This window comes from Salvelinus alpinus, chromosome 4 (assembly GCF_045679555.1).
Source record: "Salvelinus alpinus chromosome 4, SLU_Salpinus.1, whole genome shotgun sequence".
In the NCBI taxonomy this organism is placed as follows: domain Eukaryota; kingdom Metazoa; phylum Chordata; class Actinopteri; order Salmoniformes; family Salmonidae; genus Salvelinus; species Salvelinus alpinus.
In genome coordinates this window covers 44,336,987-44,353,428 of record NC_092089.1, presented here as the reverse complement: position 1 = coordinate 44,353,428, position 16,442 = coordinate 44,336,987, and the positions used below count along the sequence as shown (strand labels likewise).

At 43.0% G+C, this 16,442-nt stretch overlaps 1 protein-coding gene across 2 annotated transcripts; it reads left to right on the top strand.

Moving 5' to 3' along the window:
• Positions 1-4,561: 4,561 nt before the first annotated feature.
• Positions 4,562-16,025, top strand: LOC139573652 (homocysteine-responsive endoplasmic reticulum-resident ubiquitin-like domain member 2 protein). 2 transcript variants are annotated; one of them, XM_071397346.1, is made up of 9 exons: positions 4,562-4,682; positions 5,438-5,823; positions 10,909-10,986; positions 11,404-11,514; positions 12,125-12,285; positions 12,451-12,576; positions 12,718-13,035; positions 15,039-15,150; positions 15,359-16,025. In XM_071397346.1, the coding sequence occupies exons 2-9, from the start codon at positions 5,677-5,679 to the stop codon at positions 15,536-15,538; spliced, it is 1,233 nt and encodes a 410-aa protein (XP_071253447.1). In that variant the 5' UTR covers positions 4,562-4,682; positions 5,438-5,676; the 3' UTR covers positions 15,539-16,025. The 2 variants fall into 2 exon arrangements, with proteins under 2 accessions (XP_071253447.1, XP_071253448.1); XM_071397347.1 differs by having other exon boundaries at positions 4,563-4,682; positions 15,066-15,150.
• Positions 16,026-16,442: the final 417 nt, after the last annotated feature.

Below are 16,442 nucleotides of genomic sequence, written 5' to 3'. Positions count from 1 at the left end.
CAAATGTTGCTACATAAAGACTGAAACCAGGTGGTGAGTTACATAGGCACAATGGTAAATAAGTCAATGTCATAAACAACATTTATAAAACACATTCAGGAATTGAGATCATTTAAAAAATGTTTTACTGAATCTCACCCAAGTAGGACAATTGTTATTAATTGAAACTAGTAATTGTGATATAAAAAGAGTGCAAACTTGTTTTATGTGGCTATTTAGTTATTTATTGACTGAAATTGATTTGGACAATGCACAGATACATGTGCATATGTATACTTTATATTTACTGACCTCACTTGTGTGTAGAATTCATTAGATTAAAGTTGAACAAGATTCCAAAATCATATAAACTTGTAAACCTTTTTGATACATTTCCAGTAGCCAGATGACAGCAATTGAAGATAGTTATCACCTCATAAGAGTTGTAATGCAACCTGGATTTGAACCCTATTGATTAGAGACCCTATCAATCACATTTTAATGACAGCTATTATCAATCACATGTGTGTGCCAGAAATGGGGGCCATTTGAGGTGTTATATAGCCCAAATAGCCTAGTAGTGTGTTCTTTATGTTTTGGAAGTACCCTTAATACTTAAACCATTAAACACACCTATAATATCACTGCCGATAGGTACTTAATCGCAGTGGTAGGCTCTTATCTTGCTACAACAAAAGCGGTACCTGCTGCGAATCATGGACTATTTCACAAGCTAAGAAGATTAGTGCATTTAATTTAAGTAATGTTTTGTCAGTCATTCGCACGACATTAGCATGACAAGCAGGTTGATTCACCTCATCGGTAGGTCACAGGTCACATTACTTTTGTTTTTATTCATTTTGATCTTATTACAAAACTCGTTCAAGTTATAAACATGTTAAATTAAACCCCCAAAGAGGCATAATAGTGTCCACAAGATAAGACAAGATACGACACCGGTAAGGAATATATAAAAGAGGGCCAAGATACATTACATAAGACATGGGTAAAAAGGAATAATTAAATACATAAATCTAATTTAGTTTAACTTAATTGCTTATTTTGAAGGACATTTTTATTCAGTTTAGCCAACTCTTGAATTTTTAAATTTCTTACAGAAAAAGTGGGTTTGGAAAAGTTTGGAATAATATTATATAATATAAAATGTTACACTTACAGTAGTAAATAATGACAAAGCAGTATAAACAACTTTGCAAGAAGACTTGTCAGTATCATAACTTAAATCTAAGCACAAGTGTTTCATGACATTCAAAAAAATACTTTGAAAGCTTGTTTGCCAGGATACATCTGGGCTACTTTATTGATTAAATGCTTGTAACGTAGACACTGGGAGTCAAAAAGCAAGTGCAGTTAGTGAGTTCAATGACTAAGACCATGGCACAGTACAAAACAAGAGATGCGTCTAACATGGAAAAATAAAGAATATTGCCTGGTGGGTGATAACAATAGAGTACTAGATAAATGGGAAATAGTCAAGGAGGTGAGGAAGTCCAGGTGTCTCTAATGATGAGGCGCAGGTGTACGTAATGAAGGTTGACAGGTGTGCATATAGATAGGTTGCCAGGACCGGTGGATAGAGCGGGTGTAGACGTGACAATTCTAAACAAAATGAATGATGTCTTAATCAAAAATAAATGGATTAACTCCTGTGATTGGTGTATGATGAATCCACATGGTTTTCCTTCTGCATATTACCATTCACCTATCTCCCAGCTTCCTCCTTCCTTCCTCTGTCTTGGTTTGACATCATTATGACATAATTTGAACCAGTTTTGCCCACTGGGTAAGGAGTCATGGGTCTATTCAGTGAGGTGAAATGTTTTAAACGTTTCAGGTAGAACGGTAATGGATAGAGCTAACATGATTCCCTATTCTACCTGAAAGATAATCATGTATCTCCACACAAAATATTTGAATCTGAATATTCTTTTTTTATAACTTTTTTTCTCTGAACATTCTGTAACATTGATCTCTCCTGAACACACCCCTTAGTTCTCAACAATATTCACATGAGCCCTACTCTTCTGCCATCACTAGACATCAGACAAATGTATATGTGTGCATGTATGTCTGTGTAAGTTTTTGCATATGTGTAGTGTAGGCCTACTAGTTCTTAATTAGCCTATATAGGACCACTTTGAAAGGCACTGATACCAACCCTTGACAGTACACTCCCAAGAAGATACACATGGAAATGACTGTAATCTGGCCCTATAACTACAGATATAAGGTCATAGCTGGCTGTCTCTTTCTCTCTGTAAGCATCATCTCTTGCCAGGAGTCTGAGTCTTTGCTGATGAATGCTTCAGAGAGATGCTTCCTGGTTCGAACCAGGGAGCAGATCTGGGGTTACACCATAGAGATAGATAGAAGACTCATCTTTGCATACCTGCTATTATAGCGTATGCAACAGCATGGGCAGCGCCATTGACACTATCTCAATTTTAAAGTAATCAATTTTCTTCTTATTTTGTGTTTAAATAAAGTGTAAAGCTAATATTGCTGATTTAGTCCTGAAACCAAATCTTGTGTGTCATTCATTTATTGTGGCCACTAGATGGTGGTTATATAGTTTAAAGCCATTTACAAACCATAGCACCCAATTTAAATTGGAAGTCAGTGGCTGATTGCTCCCAACCCGAAGGAACCCCCAGCCAGTTGACTACTTTAAAATGGTGGACGCCCTCAATGGCAATGTCCATGCGAAAACGAGTTATAGGTGAGGGCTCCCGAGTGGCGCAGTGGTCTAAGGCACTGCATCTCAGTGCAAGAGGCATCACTACTGTCCATGGTTCAAATCCAGGCTGTATCACATCTGGCTGTGGTTGGGAGTCCCATAGGGCACCACATAATTGTCCCAGTGTCATCCAGGTTTGGCTGTGGTAGGCTGTCATTGTAAATAAGAATTTGTTCTTAATTGACTTGCCTGGTTAAATAAAAAAAGAAAATAAATATCTATGTTGAGTCCTCTATCAATCTCTATGGGTTACACCCTGAGCTACTGCACCACCTGTGGCTTCAAACACTTCCTGGTGGATGTCTCTGGAGAAAGCTTGACCAGAACAGGTTTGTCACTCTGGCTGGCCAAGAGTGTCTGTCTTTCTTTTCTTTTCTTGTCTGTCTGTGGTCTCTGTCTATCGGTCTGTCATGTCTGCCTGTCTGGGCTTGATTTAGCTCTCACTTGTCTATGCGAATTTGCTGTGTCTGCGCTGAATTAATCTGTGTAAATCGGATTTCTGTCTCAATATCCAATATCTATTCTTCACTGCTGTGTTATTTTCCCTAGGGTGGGGTCATCACTACATCGGGAGGAGAGCTCCTGCAGGAGTCACGTTGACCAACAAACTTTTCCACTAACTACAGGGGTCTATTTCAGTAATACCCCCTCCACCCCTCCTGACAAACATACCTGTCCTCCATGACACCCGATGAAAGCAAATTTAAATTCTAGTTCCAAAATGGAAAACTTTCTCATTGAAAAGGAATGACACTTTTCATTCTTACGTTTCAATTTATCTCCTGACTTGATGGAATTGAAATTTAATTTCAGCCCCTGGAAAGAGAGCACTGTCACACAAAAACAATGGAGTGAATTTATGGCCCTATTCAGCTGTTCAGTCAAAACATTGACATGGTAAAAAAAATCTGTAAATCACAAACAACATTGCTGTGTGGCCAGACTGTAGAATTCTATAAGATATTTCATTTATGCTGAGGATAATAGCTCCGAGACAGGATTGTGTCGAGTCACAGATCTGGGGAAGGGTACCAAAAAAAATGTCTGCCACCATACGTTCACCTTCCAACAGGACAACTACCCTAAACACACAGCTAAGACAACACAGGAGTGGCTTCAGGACAAGTCTCGGAATGTCCTTGAGTGGCCCAGACCGAGCCCGGACTTGAACCCAATCGAACATCTTTGGAGAGACCTGAAAATAGCTGTGCAGCAACGCTCCCCATCCAACCTGACAGAGCTTGAGATGATCTGCAGAGAAGAATGGGAGAAACTCCCCAAATACAGGTGTGCCAAGATTGTAGCGTCATACGCAAGAAGACTCAAGATTGTAATCACTTCCAAAGGTGCTTCAACAAAGTACTGAGTAAAGGTTCTGAATAATGTAAATGTATATTTCATTTAAAAAAATCGTTTTTCTACATTTGCAAACATTTCTAAAAACCTGTTTCTGCTTTGCCATTATGGGGTATTGTGTGTAGATTGATGAGGGGGGGGAAAAAACAATTTAATCAATTTAAGAAGAATTAGTAAGAATAATAATCAAATTCATCACATACTTGTCGTTAGTTGAGAATCTTGCACTGTCAAAAACAAAAAGAACAGCACAAGCTTGCAGATGGATGTCCCTACCAAATCAGAAGATCCACCCAGAACATGTCTTATACACACATTGGAAAAACAAATGCTCAAGTAATTATTTCCCAGATTGACAAAATGTACATTTCTCATCAATATTTCTAATATATTTACAAATACTTTCGTTGGACGACTAACACCTGTGAGTTATTATAGTGTCCTCTATCTATCTCTATGACTGGCACCCACTAGCTGTCGGTAGAATATTATGACGTAGTTTCCGGTATCACGCCCCGACTCACCAAAAAAAACTGTCGAACTGGGAAGGAGCAGTCAAAAGGGGTCGAAAATACTCAAATAATCTACAGTAAGTTAACGTTGTGTATGAATAAACCTCCTGTCCCCGATACTGTCACGTTGTCCGTATTATCAAGAGAAGTAGCAAACCAACATTTCATGATATGCTAACGTAGTGTTAGCTTGGCTAATAGGTAGCTAGCTAACTAGCAACACTAATCTCTGGAGCTTTGATAGCACAGCACTCGTAAAACGAACGTCTATTTGTCAGATATGCCAAAGTAGTTAACATCATACAATTACTTTCTACATAGACTAGTTTTGGTGGTTAGTGTAAACAATAAACAAGTAGGTAACTAACTAGTCTCTGGCTGGATGGCTCGTTTTGACAGCTGTATGACGCAACGCGACAGGTGTTCTGAAGACTCGAATGTCTCCCCCTGAATTGTTGCTGGCTGGGTCAGGGGTGTCAGAGGTCCAGTGTCTGTGTTTATGTTTATCCGTGACTTGTCTGTTGAATATAGTCATGCTGACTAAGCTCTTGAGCAATAATATTTTTTTCAACTGGCCATACATACGATTAAATAGTGATCATCAGGACTGGCTGTGTCTCACTCATTAATTACATTATAAAAGCATTTAAAAGTATTAGCTAGCTAGCCAATAACCCAGTGTTTTTTTAAATGATAAATTAACATAAACAATTCCAGAGACATGTCAATACATTTGAGTAGCCTAGTTCGTACCACAAGTAAGGACATTCAAAACGTTCAGATTTATAACTGTTTGAGAAGCATTGTTTTAATCACTTTCTCTATTTGACAGAACCCCAAGAAACATAGCTGCTTCACTCTCCACCAGGATTACATCGTGATTGGACACAGAACCATCTCCCCGCCAATGACAGCTCTTTAGAGGGGAAAACACCCTGTCCACCACAGTCATTGGCTGAGCTGGACTTGAGATCACAATGATGAAGAGGATCTGAGGGAGTCTTCCTCCTCAGGTGTAGGAGGCAAGCCCTGTCCTTTCCCATCCCCTTGACACACCCATTAATATGAACCATGGACCCAGGAGCAGTTGACAGTCCCGTCACCTTAGTCATCAAGGCCCCCAACCAGAAGTATGACGACCAGACAATAAACTGTTTTCTCAACTGGACGGTAGAGAAACTGAAGAGTCACATCTCGAATGTGTACCCAAGCAAGCCGGTGAGTTGGTACTGCCATTTTTTTGTTCCTCATCCCCACCATTCCATTAACTAAGGGGAGTGGATAGGGCAGGGGGAACCGTCCGCCTGGAGAGCTACTGGGTGTGCAGGCTTTTGCTCCAGCTCAGCTCTAGGTCTAACTCTCAAAGGAATAACCACAGTAAAAGTATCTGCAAAGTATACTGAACAAAACTATAAATGCAACAATTTCAAATATTTTACTGAGTTGCAGTTCATATAATCAGTCAATTGAAATAAATAAATTAGGCCCTAATCTATGGATTTTACATGACTGGGAATACAGATACCTTAAAAAAAAGTAGGGGTGTGGATCAGAAAACTAGTCAGTATCTGGTGTTACCACCATTTTCCTCATGCAGGGCGACACATCTCCTTTGCATAGAGTTGATCAGGCTGTTGATTAGGGCCTGTGGAATGTTGTCCAACTCCTCTTCAATGGCTGTGCAAAGTTGTTGGATATTGGTGGGAACTGGAACATGCAATAATACATGTCGATCCAGAGCATCTCAAACACTATTACGGACTACAAAGGGAAACCCAGACGCGAGCTGCCCAGTGACGCGAGCCTACCAGACAAGCTAAATGGCTTTTATGCTCGCTTCGAGGCAAGCAACACTGAAGCATGCACGAGAGCACCAGCTGTTTTGGATGACTGTGTGATAACACTCTCGGTAGCCAATGTGAACAAAACCTTTAAACAGGTCAACATTCACAAAGCCTCTGGGCCAGACAGATTACCAGGACGTGTATACTCAAAGCATGAGCGGATCAACTGTCAAGTGTCTTCACTCACATTTTCAACATCTCCCTGACTGAGTCTGTAATGCTTACATGTTTCAAGCAGACCACCATAGTCCCTGTGCCCAAGGAAACGAAGGTAACCTACCTAAATGATTACCGCCCCCTGGCACTCATGTCGGTAGCCATGAGGTGCTTTGAAAGGTTTTTCATGGCTCACATCAACAGCATCCTCCCGGACACCCTAGACCCACTCCAATTGGCATACCGCCCCAACAGATCCACAGATGACGCAATCGCACTCCACACCGCCCTTTCTCACCTGGACAAAAGGAACACCTATGTGAGAATGATGTTCATCGACTCCAGCTCTGCATTCATCACCATAGTGCCCACGAAGCTCATCACTAAGCTAAGGACTCTGGTACTAAACACCTCCCTCTGCAACTGGATCCTGGACTTCCTGATGGGCCACCCCCAGGTGGTAAGAGTAGGCAACAACACGTCTGCCACGCTGATCCTTAACACTGGGGCCCCTCAGGAGTGTGTACTTAGTCCCCTCCTGTATTCCCTGTTCACCCATGACTGCGTGGCCAAACACGACTTCAACACCATCATAAAGTTTGCTGACAGGACGATGAGATGATGAGATGGCCTATAGGGAGGAGGTCAGAGAACTGGCAGTATGGTGCCAGGACAACAACCTCTCCCTCAACGTGAGCAAGACAAAGGAGCTGATCGTGGACTACAGGAAAAGGCGGGCCGAACAGGCCCCCCCCCATTAGTGGAGCCGGTCGAGAGTTTCAAGTTCCTTGGTGTCCACATCACCAATGGTCCAAACATGGTCCAAACATACCAAGACAGTCGTGAAGAGGGCACGACAAAACCTTTTCCCCCTCAAGAGACTGAAAAGATTTGGCATGGGCCCCCAGATCATCAAAAGGTTCTACACCATCAAGAGCATCCTGACCGGTTGCATCCCCGCCTGGTATGGCAACTGCTTGGCATCTGACCGTGAGGCGCTACAGAGGGTAGTGCGAATGGCCCAGTACATCACTGGGGCCAAACTTCCTGCCATCCAGGACCTATAAATAGGCAGTGTCAGAGGAAAGCCCATAAAATTGTCAGCGACTCCAGTCACCCAAGTTATAGACTGTTTTCTCTGCTACCGCACGGCAAGTGGTACCGGAGCGCCAAGGCTAGGACCAAAAGGCTCCTCAAAAGCTTCTACCCCCAAGCCATTAGACTGTTGAACAATTCATAAAAATCGCCACCGGACAATTTACATTCACCCCCCCTTGTACACTGCTGCTACTCGCTGTTTGTTTGTTACCTATGCATAGTCACTAAGCCCCCACCTACAGTTGAAGTCGGAAGTTTACTTACACTTAGGTTGGAGTCATTAAAACTCATTTTTCAACCACTCCACAAATGTCTTGTTAACAAACTATAGTTTTGGCAAGTAGGTTAGGACATCTACTTTGTTTATGACACAAGTCATTAAGAGGCTCCTCTGTCCTCCACTCGTTACCTGTATTAATGGCACCTGTTTGAACTTGTTATCAGTATAAAAGACACCTGTCCACAACCTCAAACAGTCACACTCCAAACTCCACTATGGCCAAGACCAAAGAGCTGTCAAAGGACACCAGAAACAAAATTGTAGACCTTGCACCAGGCTGGGAAGACGGAATCTGCAATAGGTAAGCAGCTTGGTTTGAAGAAATCAACTGTGGGAGCAATTATTATGAAATGGAAGACATACAAGACAACTGATAATCTCCCTCGATCTGGGGCTCCACGCAAGATCTCACCCCGTGGGGTCAAAATGATCACAAGAACGGTGAGCAAAAATCCCAGAACCACACGGGAGGACCTAGTGAATGACCTGCAGAGAGCTGGGACCAAAGTAACAAAGCCTACCATCAGTAACACACTACGCCGCCAGGGACTCAAATCCTGCAGTGCCAGACATGTCCCCCTGCTTAAGACAGTACATTTGGATGATCCAGAAGAAGATTGGGAGAATGTCATATGGTCAGATGAAACCAAAATATAACTTTTTGGTAAAAACTCAACTCGTCGTGTTTGGAGGACAAAGAATGCTGAGTTGCATCCAAAGAACACCATACCTACTATAAAGCATGGGGGTAGAAACATCATGCTTTGGGGCTGTTTTTCTGCAAAGGGACCAGGACGACCGATCCGTGTAAAGGACAGAATGAATGGGGCCATGTATCGTGAGATTTTGAGTGAAAACCTCCTTCCATCAGCAAGGGCATTGAAGATGAAACGTGGCTGGGTCTTTCAGCATGACAATGATCCCAAACACACCGCCCGGGCAACGAAGGAGTGGCTTCGTAAGAAGCATTTCAAGGTCTTGGAGTGGCCTAGCCAGTCTCCAGATCTCAACCCCATAGAAAATCTTTGGAGGGAGTTGAAAGTCCGTGTTGCCCAGCAACAGCCCCAAAACATCACTGCTCTAGAGGAGATCTGCATGAAGGAATGGGCCAAAATACCAGCAACAGTGTGTGAAAACCTTGTGAAGACTTACAGAAAACATTTGACCTCTGTCATTGCCAACAAAGGGTATATAACAAAGTATTGAGATAAACTTTTGTTATTGACCAAATATTTATTTTCCACCATAATTTGCAAATAAATTCATTAAAATTCCTACAATGAGCGCCCAGGCTCTGTCGCAGCCGGCCGCGACCGGGAGGTCCGTGGGGCGACGCACAATTGGCCTAGCGTCGTCCGGGTTAGGGAGGGTTTGGCCGGTAGGGATATCCTTGTCTCATCGCGCTCCAGCGACTCCTGTGGCGGGCCGGGCGCCGTGCGCGCTAACCGAGGGGGCCGGGTGCACGGTGTTTCCTCCGACACATTGGTGCGGCTGGTTCCGGGTTGGAGGCGCGCTGTGTTAAGAAGCAGTGCGGCTTGGTTGGGTTGTGCTTCGGAGGACGCATGGCTTTCGACCTTCGTCTCTCCCGAGCCCGTACGGGAGTTGTAGCGATGAGACAAGATAGTAATTACTAGCGATTGGATACCACGAAAATTGTGGAGAAAAGGGGATAAAATTTAAAAAATAATAAAAAATAAATTCCTACAATGTGATTTTTCTGGATTTTTTTTTCTCATTTTGTCTGTCATAGTTGAAGTGTACCTATGATGAAAATTACAGGCCTCTCTCATCTTTTTAAGTGGGAGAACTTGCACAATTGGTGGCTGACTAAATACTTTTTTGCCCCACTGTATATATATATATATATTTTTTTTTAAATATAAATCGGTATCTGCTTTTTTTGTCCTCCAATAATCGGTATCGGCGTTGAAAAATCATAATCGGTCGACCTCTAATATCGACATAACCTGAAAGGCCACTTGGCAAGGAAGAAGCCACTGCTCCAAAACCGCCATAAAAAAGCCAGACTACGGTTTGCAACTGCACATGGGGACAAAGATTGTACTTTTTGGAGAAATGTTCTCTGGTCTGTCGAAACAAAAATGTAACTGTTTGGCCATAATTACCATCGTTATGTTTGGAGGGAATAGAGGGAGGCTTGTAAGCCAAAGAACACCATCCCAACCGTGAAACACGGGGGTGGCAGCATCATGTTGTTTGGGTGCTTTGCTGCAGGAGGGACTGGTGCACTTCACAAAATAGATGGCATCATGAGGTGGGAAAATTATGTGGAAATATTGAAGCAACATCTCAAGGCATCAGTCAGGAAGTTAAAGCTTTCACTGGATTGCATTTCAATTAACAGGTGTGCCTTGTTTTAAAGTGAATATGTGGAATTTCTTTCCTTAATGCATTTGAGCCAATCAGTTGTCCTGTCAGCAAAAAATAAAACCTTGAATGAGATGGTGTCCCAATTTTTGACGGGTACTGTACATCATGTGAAATAATTCTGTAAGGCGTTGTCTTGTGACGCTGCAGGTATGCTTTCAAGTGTGTAATCTACCCTAATGTACACAAGCTAGGTTTCCATCCAATTGGTGCCAGATTTTCATGCAAATATTCTAAAATCTACATAAAAACAATGCGCACGTTTTCCAACCAGAGATATTACTAATGTCATGTACTGTCACTGTATCAGATCAATCAAACATTTATGTCTATGGTTGCAATAGTACTTCTGTATTAATAAACGTAATATTGCCCTACCACCTTGTTGATATACTTTCAGCACCATTGTTCTTGCATGTAACATTTCCATACTTTTTGCATTCAGGGTTTATCAACCCAAACTATGTGATTTTTAAATGATCTAGTAGCGTATTCTGCAACATAGGCTTTCTCAGAATGACAGTTGTGTTGTCTTAGTCATCCAAGGATCAGCGGCTGGTATACTCGGGCCATCTCCTCCAGGACCACCTGCAGCTGAGGGATGTCCTCAGGAAGGTAAAGACCACTCTCAACCTTGTCTCTGTTTTTCTGCTGTGGCATATGGTCGAGAAGTTTGGAGTATGGTGGACTAACACTATATCTGAAATGTTAGAATTGGTATGCAATATCACAGAAACCTCACTCAACATAACAGACAACTGACTGCTGAGCCTTTATTGAATAGGGCCCACCCCCTTGTGTGTCTGAGAGAGAGGGTGAGCGTGAGGCAGAGACTGTGACGGTGTAACAATAGCTGATCTGATGTAGTAAGCAACATTGTTGAGGTTGGCTTTGTCCCTTAATTCTAGCCTGTTCCCTGAAATTGCTCACTCGCTCTCACTCTCACGCCCTCCAATCACCAAAACAGAATCAAATGATTAATTACGCCCTTCTCCTTTTCTCCCACATCCAACCCTCTATTTCCGCCTACAGCAGGAGGGTTATCACATGATGCACCTGGTGTGTGCCTCCCGTAGCCCACCAGCCTCGCCCACGCCCCACTGCTCCACCCCCAGCTCTGTGACCTCTGGCTCCAGCTCTGGGGTACGTCTAATGGTGTGGAGTCATTCTGTGGAGCTCAACAATTCAATCTGATAGAAATGAAATGTCTAGAACACATAACAGAATGTTCTGTCATTTGGAATGGAGAGTGGGGTGTGGTCTATACGTTACATTTCTACTCTGTGACTTGGAACATATCTGTTTGGTGTCTTTACGGTAGGGCTGGTCGACATGACAAATATCACAATATTTTTCAAATTTCTTACGGTATTTTAGTTTTTTTAACATTACAAGTTCTAAATATGCTTTATTAATAGTGCATGACCCTGGGGTGGCAACACATATATTCTAAGGGTTTTTAATAGGGCTTTGGACATTCAATGAAACTTCAACCAAAAGTTGGAATATAGTGGGCACTTTGAATCCAGTGATTGACACAGTGAATGAAAAAGCGAGGGAGAGGTTGTGACGGGGTAGGAACCAACTGACATTACACATAGTGGCATAACACATTTAACAAACTAAACTTTGAAATACCGTTATACAAGGTAAAGTAAAAACCCAAGCTTGTCTGTGCATCAATACCGGTGTGTGTGTGTATACAGTAAAATACTCTATACGGTTTATGATTGGTGTATGTCTTGTCACTCAGAGTTCAGACAGTGCTGGCTCCACCCCCCAAGCCACAACACCAAATCAGGACGGTCAGTCCGCTGCCTCCTCAGTAGCAGGAAGTTATGATGGACTAAGGCATCGTGGAGGCTTCCCCCAATTTAACCCTCAAAATCCTACCTCTACTGGTATAATGCAATGGTAAGCACTGTTCTTGTGTATTGGGATCAATTCTACTTCAGTTATACCTAGTCAGGAAAATAAGTGAAATTCAATTTCGATTTTTTTTTAAATGGTGGGGAAAATGAAGAAAATATTGTGTGCGCATGATTTTTGATTGCATGTGTGACTGTTTTTCCTCCATAGGCCAGATGGGACGCAGGTCCCGATACAGGGGGGTATGGCTGCAGGTGTGCCCCCCCACCCCATGTACATGCCCATGCAGGTCCTCTGGTGGCAGCAGATGTATGCACGCCACTACTACATGCAATAGTAAGTCAGAGTCGTCTGCACTTAGAGCCCAATCCTAACAACCCATAAGGACCACAGACTTCTCTACGTTGGAATGAGTTATATTCACTGGCTTCTATCCGCTAATACTTATTTATGTCTTTTTTTCTCTCCATCTTCCAGTCAAGCAGCAGTGGCAGCCTCACAGCCCCCCTCCACCAGTCCCACCCACTCCCCCCAACCCGCACAGCCCAATGAAGCTCCACCTCCCCTGGGGCCTAACCCCGCCCCTAACCCCATCCAAGAGGACAGGCCGGCCAATCCCAATATCCAGATGAATGCCCAGGGCGGGGCCGTGCTAAATGAGGACGAACTGAACCGTGATTGGCTGGACTGGATGTACGCGGTCTCCCGCGCCGCCATCTTGCTCAGCATTGTGTATTTCTACTCCTCCTTTGGCCGCTTCGTCATGGTGATAGGCGCCATGCTGCTCGTCTTTTTGTGAGTTCTCGTCTGTACACTATCAGTTTGACATTAGAATGGATACTTTTGAAGGACCCTGTTTACTTTGTACAGTGGGCTCCAAAATGACTGGCAACCCTGACTGGCAATGCACAAACAATACTTGAAAAAATATAAACAATATAATTATAGAGAAACTCAAAAAACCAACATGTGAGAAATACTGTACTTTATTAATGTTTCAATGGAACCCACCAAAATCATTTATTGATTTAATAAAAAAATCTATGTCCTCCAAATCAAGGTTTCACAATTAATGGCTCCCTTAAAGATTATTGTAAATAACATCTACCAAAATTAAACCAGGAATTAAATTCCACTTATCTAAGTCTTAAGGAACTATATTGAGCCATTACATCACTTCCTGTTTCACTCGGGTGTAAAAATGAGGTAACACGCATGCAATATCCCTTTGTCATCCAACACTATGAAGAAAACAAAAGAACTGGCAGCAAATCAACGTTTATTTGTCACGTGCGCTGAATACAACCTTACAGTGAGGCTGTCTCGTCGTTGTCGGTGATCAGGCCTACCACTGTTGTGTCGTCTGCAAAGTTATTGATGGTGTTGGAGTCATGCTTGGCCACGCAGTCGTGTGTGAACAGGGAGTACAGGAGGGGGACTGAGCACGCACCCCTGAGGGGCTCCAGTGTTGAGGATCAGAGTGGCGGATGTGTTGCTACCTACCCTCACCACCTGGGGGCGGCCCGTCAGGAAGTCCAGGATCCAGTTGCAGAGGAAGGTGTTTAGTCCCAGGATCCTTAGCTTAGTGATAAGCTTTGAGTCTGTTAATGGCTACAAGAAGATCCACAAACAATTGAATATACCACTGAGCACGGTCAGGGCAATTATTAAACAATTCAAAAGATATGGAACAGTTGAAAACCTCACGGGTAGAGGACGCAAAAGCATTTTGCCCCCCAGGATAGGGAGGAGGATGGTGAGAGAAGCAACAAAATCCCCAAGAATCACTGTGAAAGAATTGCAGGCCTTGGTGGTGTCTTGGGGTCACCAGGTTTCAAAAAGTACCATCAGACGCCACCTCCACAACCACAGGCTCTTTGGAAGGGTTGTCATAAGAAAGCCCTTTCTGACCCAAAGACACAGACGCAAGTGCTTGGAGCCAAATGTCATTTAAATTATGACTGGAAGAAGGTGCTCTGGTCAGATGAGACCAACATTTAAGGTTTTGGTCAGATACAGCATTGGCATGTTTGGTGTCGGAACAGAGATGCATACAAGGAGAGGCACCTCATACTCACGTTGAAATATGGTGGTGGGTCAGTGATGTTTTGGGGCTGTTCTAATTCCAGAGGTCCAGAGGTTAAGATTGATGGCATAATGAATTCCACCAAGAATCAGGCAATTTTGGCTGACATTCTGGTTGCCTCTGCCAGAAGGCTTGGACTTGGCCGTAGGTGGACTTTCCAACAAGACAATGACCAAAACATACCTCAAGATCCACACACAAATGCTTCTGTGACAGCAAAATCAATGTTCTGCCATGGCCATCTCAGTCGCCGGACCTCAATCCAATCGAAAACCTGTGGGCTTAGTTGAAGAGGGAAGTTGATAAGTGCAAACCCAAGAATGTGAAGGATCTTGAAAGGATCTGCGTAGAGGAATGGTTCAAAATCCCTCCAAATGTGTTCCTTAACTGTGTCAACATTACAGGAAAAGACCATGCTGTTATCCTTGCCAGAGGTGGATGCACTAAGTACTAAATGAGGAGTGCCAATAATTATGAAACCTTGATTTTGATGAAATGTATTTGTATTAAATAATTGTATGATTTTGGTTAGTTCCATTAAAACATTAATAAAGTACAGTATTTCTCACATGTTGGTATTTTGAGTTTATCTCTATAATTATATTGTTCATATTTGTTTAAGTATTGTTTGTGCATTGCCAGTCAGGGGTGACAGTAATTTTGGAGCCCACTGTATCTGTGTGTGAGATACTAATTTTGTGGTGTTAACTAGGCACAGGGCTGGTTGGTTCCCCTTTAGGCCAGAGCTGCAGAACCCCGGAGGAGGAGGAGCGGGGTTAGCTCATCAGGACGAGGCAGAGAGACACCAGGACATCCAGGAGATGGTGGGTGCTCCTTGTTTAAGATGGACTCCATTCCTGTCTGTGTGGTTATGTTTTTCTGTCTGATCTGTCTTTGTCTGTGTGGTTGTTTTTCTGTCTGTGTCCAAGCTGCTCCTTTCTCTCTGCCACATTCTTTCTCCATCTCTGCTTTTTAAACCGATGGTCCTTCTCTTATTCTCTCGTTTTCTCGTCCTGTTTCTCTCCATCTCAGGAGCGGATCATGGATGAAGGGCTGGAGGATGAGGAGGGCGACAGTGGAGAGGAAGGCCCAGAGGACCCGGCAGCTCCCGCTGCCCCCCGCCACCACGGCTTCCTGGCCGCCGCCTGGTCCTTCATCAGCACCTTCTTCACCTCCCTCATCCCAGAGGGACCCCCCCAACCCGCAAACTAAATCAGGGAGGGAGACCCCGCCCCCCCCAGCAACAACCTCCCATACTGCCAACTACCAGACTGTAAAAAGTGCTGCAGTGTGGGGGAAGTCTTGAATAAATCAATGAACATCGAACAAACTAACATGTTATGCCATGTTAAACAAGCTAACAATGCTTTATATTCCAGAGGCTTCTCTGATTTCAGCATACAAACCGGTACACACACACACTTTATTTCCTTTGATCATGTCTGCTCATTCAGATTTTGGTGGCATTGAAAGGCCTCGAAAGGTCGTCCATTTTAAGCAGTGATACAGCCATTGCATTTATCGTTTTGGTTTTGGAGAATAGATGAAAGGACATACACACCTAAATGTGTATGAATATTGCAATGACTCTAGCACATATGTTTATCTCTGTGTATATGAGCATTATCTATTTACATATAAATATATACATCTTAATTCCTGACAAAATGCGTTTTTGATTAAAAGCCTTGTGGTTTCATGTGTGTGTGAAATGTCTTCTATGATTGGTTCAATTGAAGGACAAGTGAGATGTTTTCTATTTGATTTACTGTATTTGGGAGTCACTAAGTGGAAGTTGGTGCTCTTTTTCATCTGGTGCAGTTGACATGGTGGGATTGAATCATCCATTCAAAGCCCTGTAACCATAGATATCCTATATTGAGTATTCTATGCATGATACAGCTTATATACACTCAGGAATTCTACTTCATTCTCCAAGATGGCTGCTTGATGACTACTCAAAACTAAGTTTATTGGTTGCATACACAGGTTTGCAGGTGTTATCGCAGGTGCAGAGAAATGCTTGTGTTTCTTGCTCCAACAATGCAGTGCCAACAGGCACTATGATGTTAAAGTAGAGGAGCAGCAGCAGGAGGAACGTGAGAACCTATGGCAT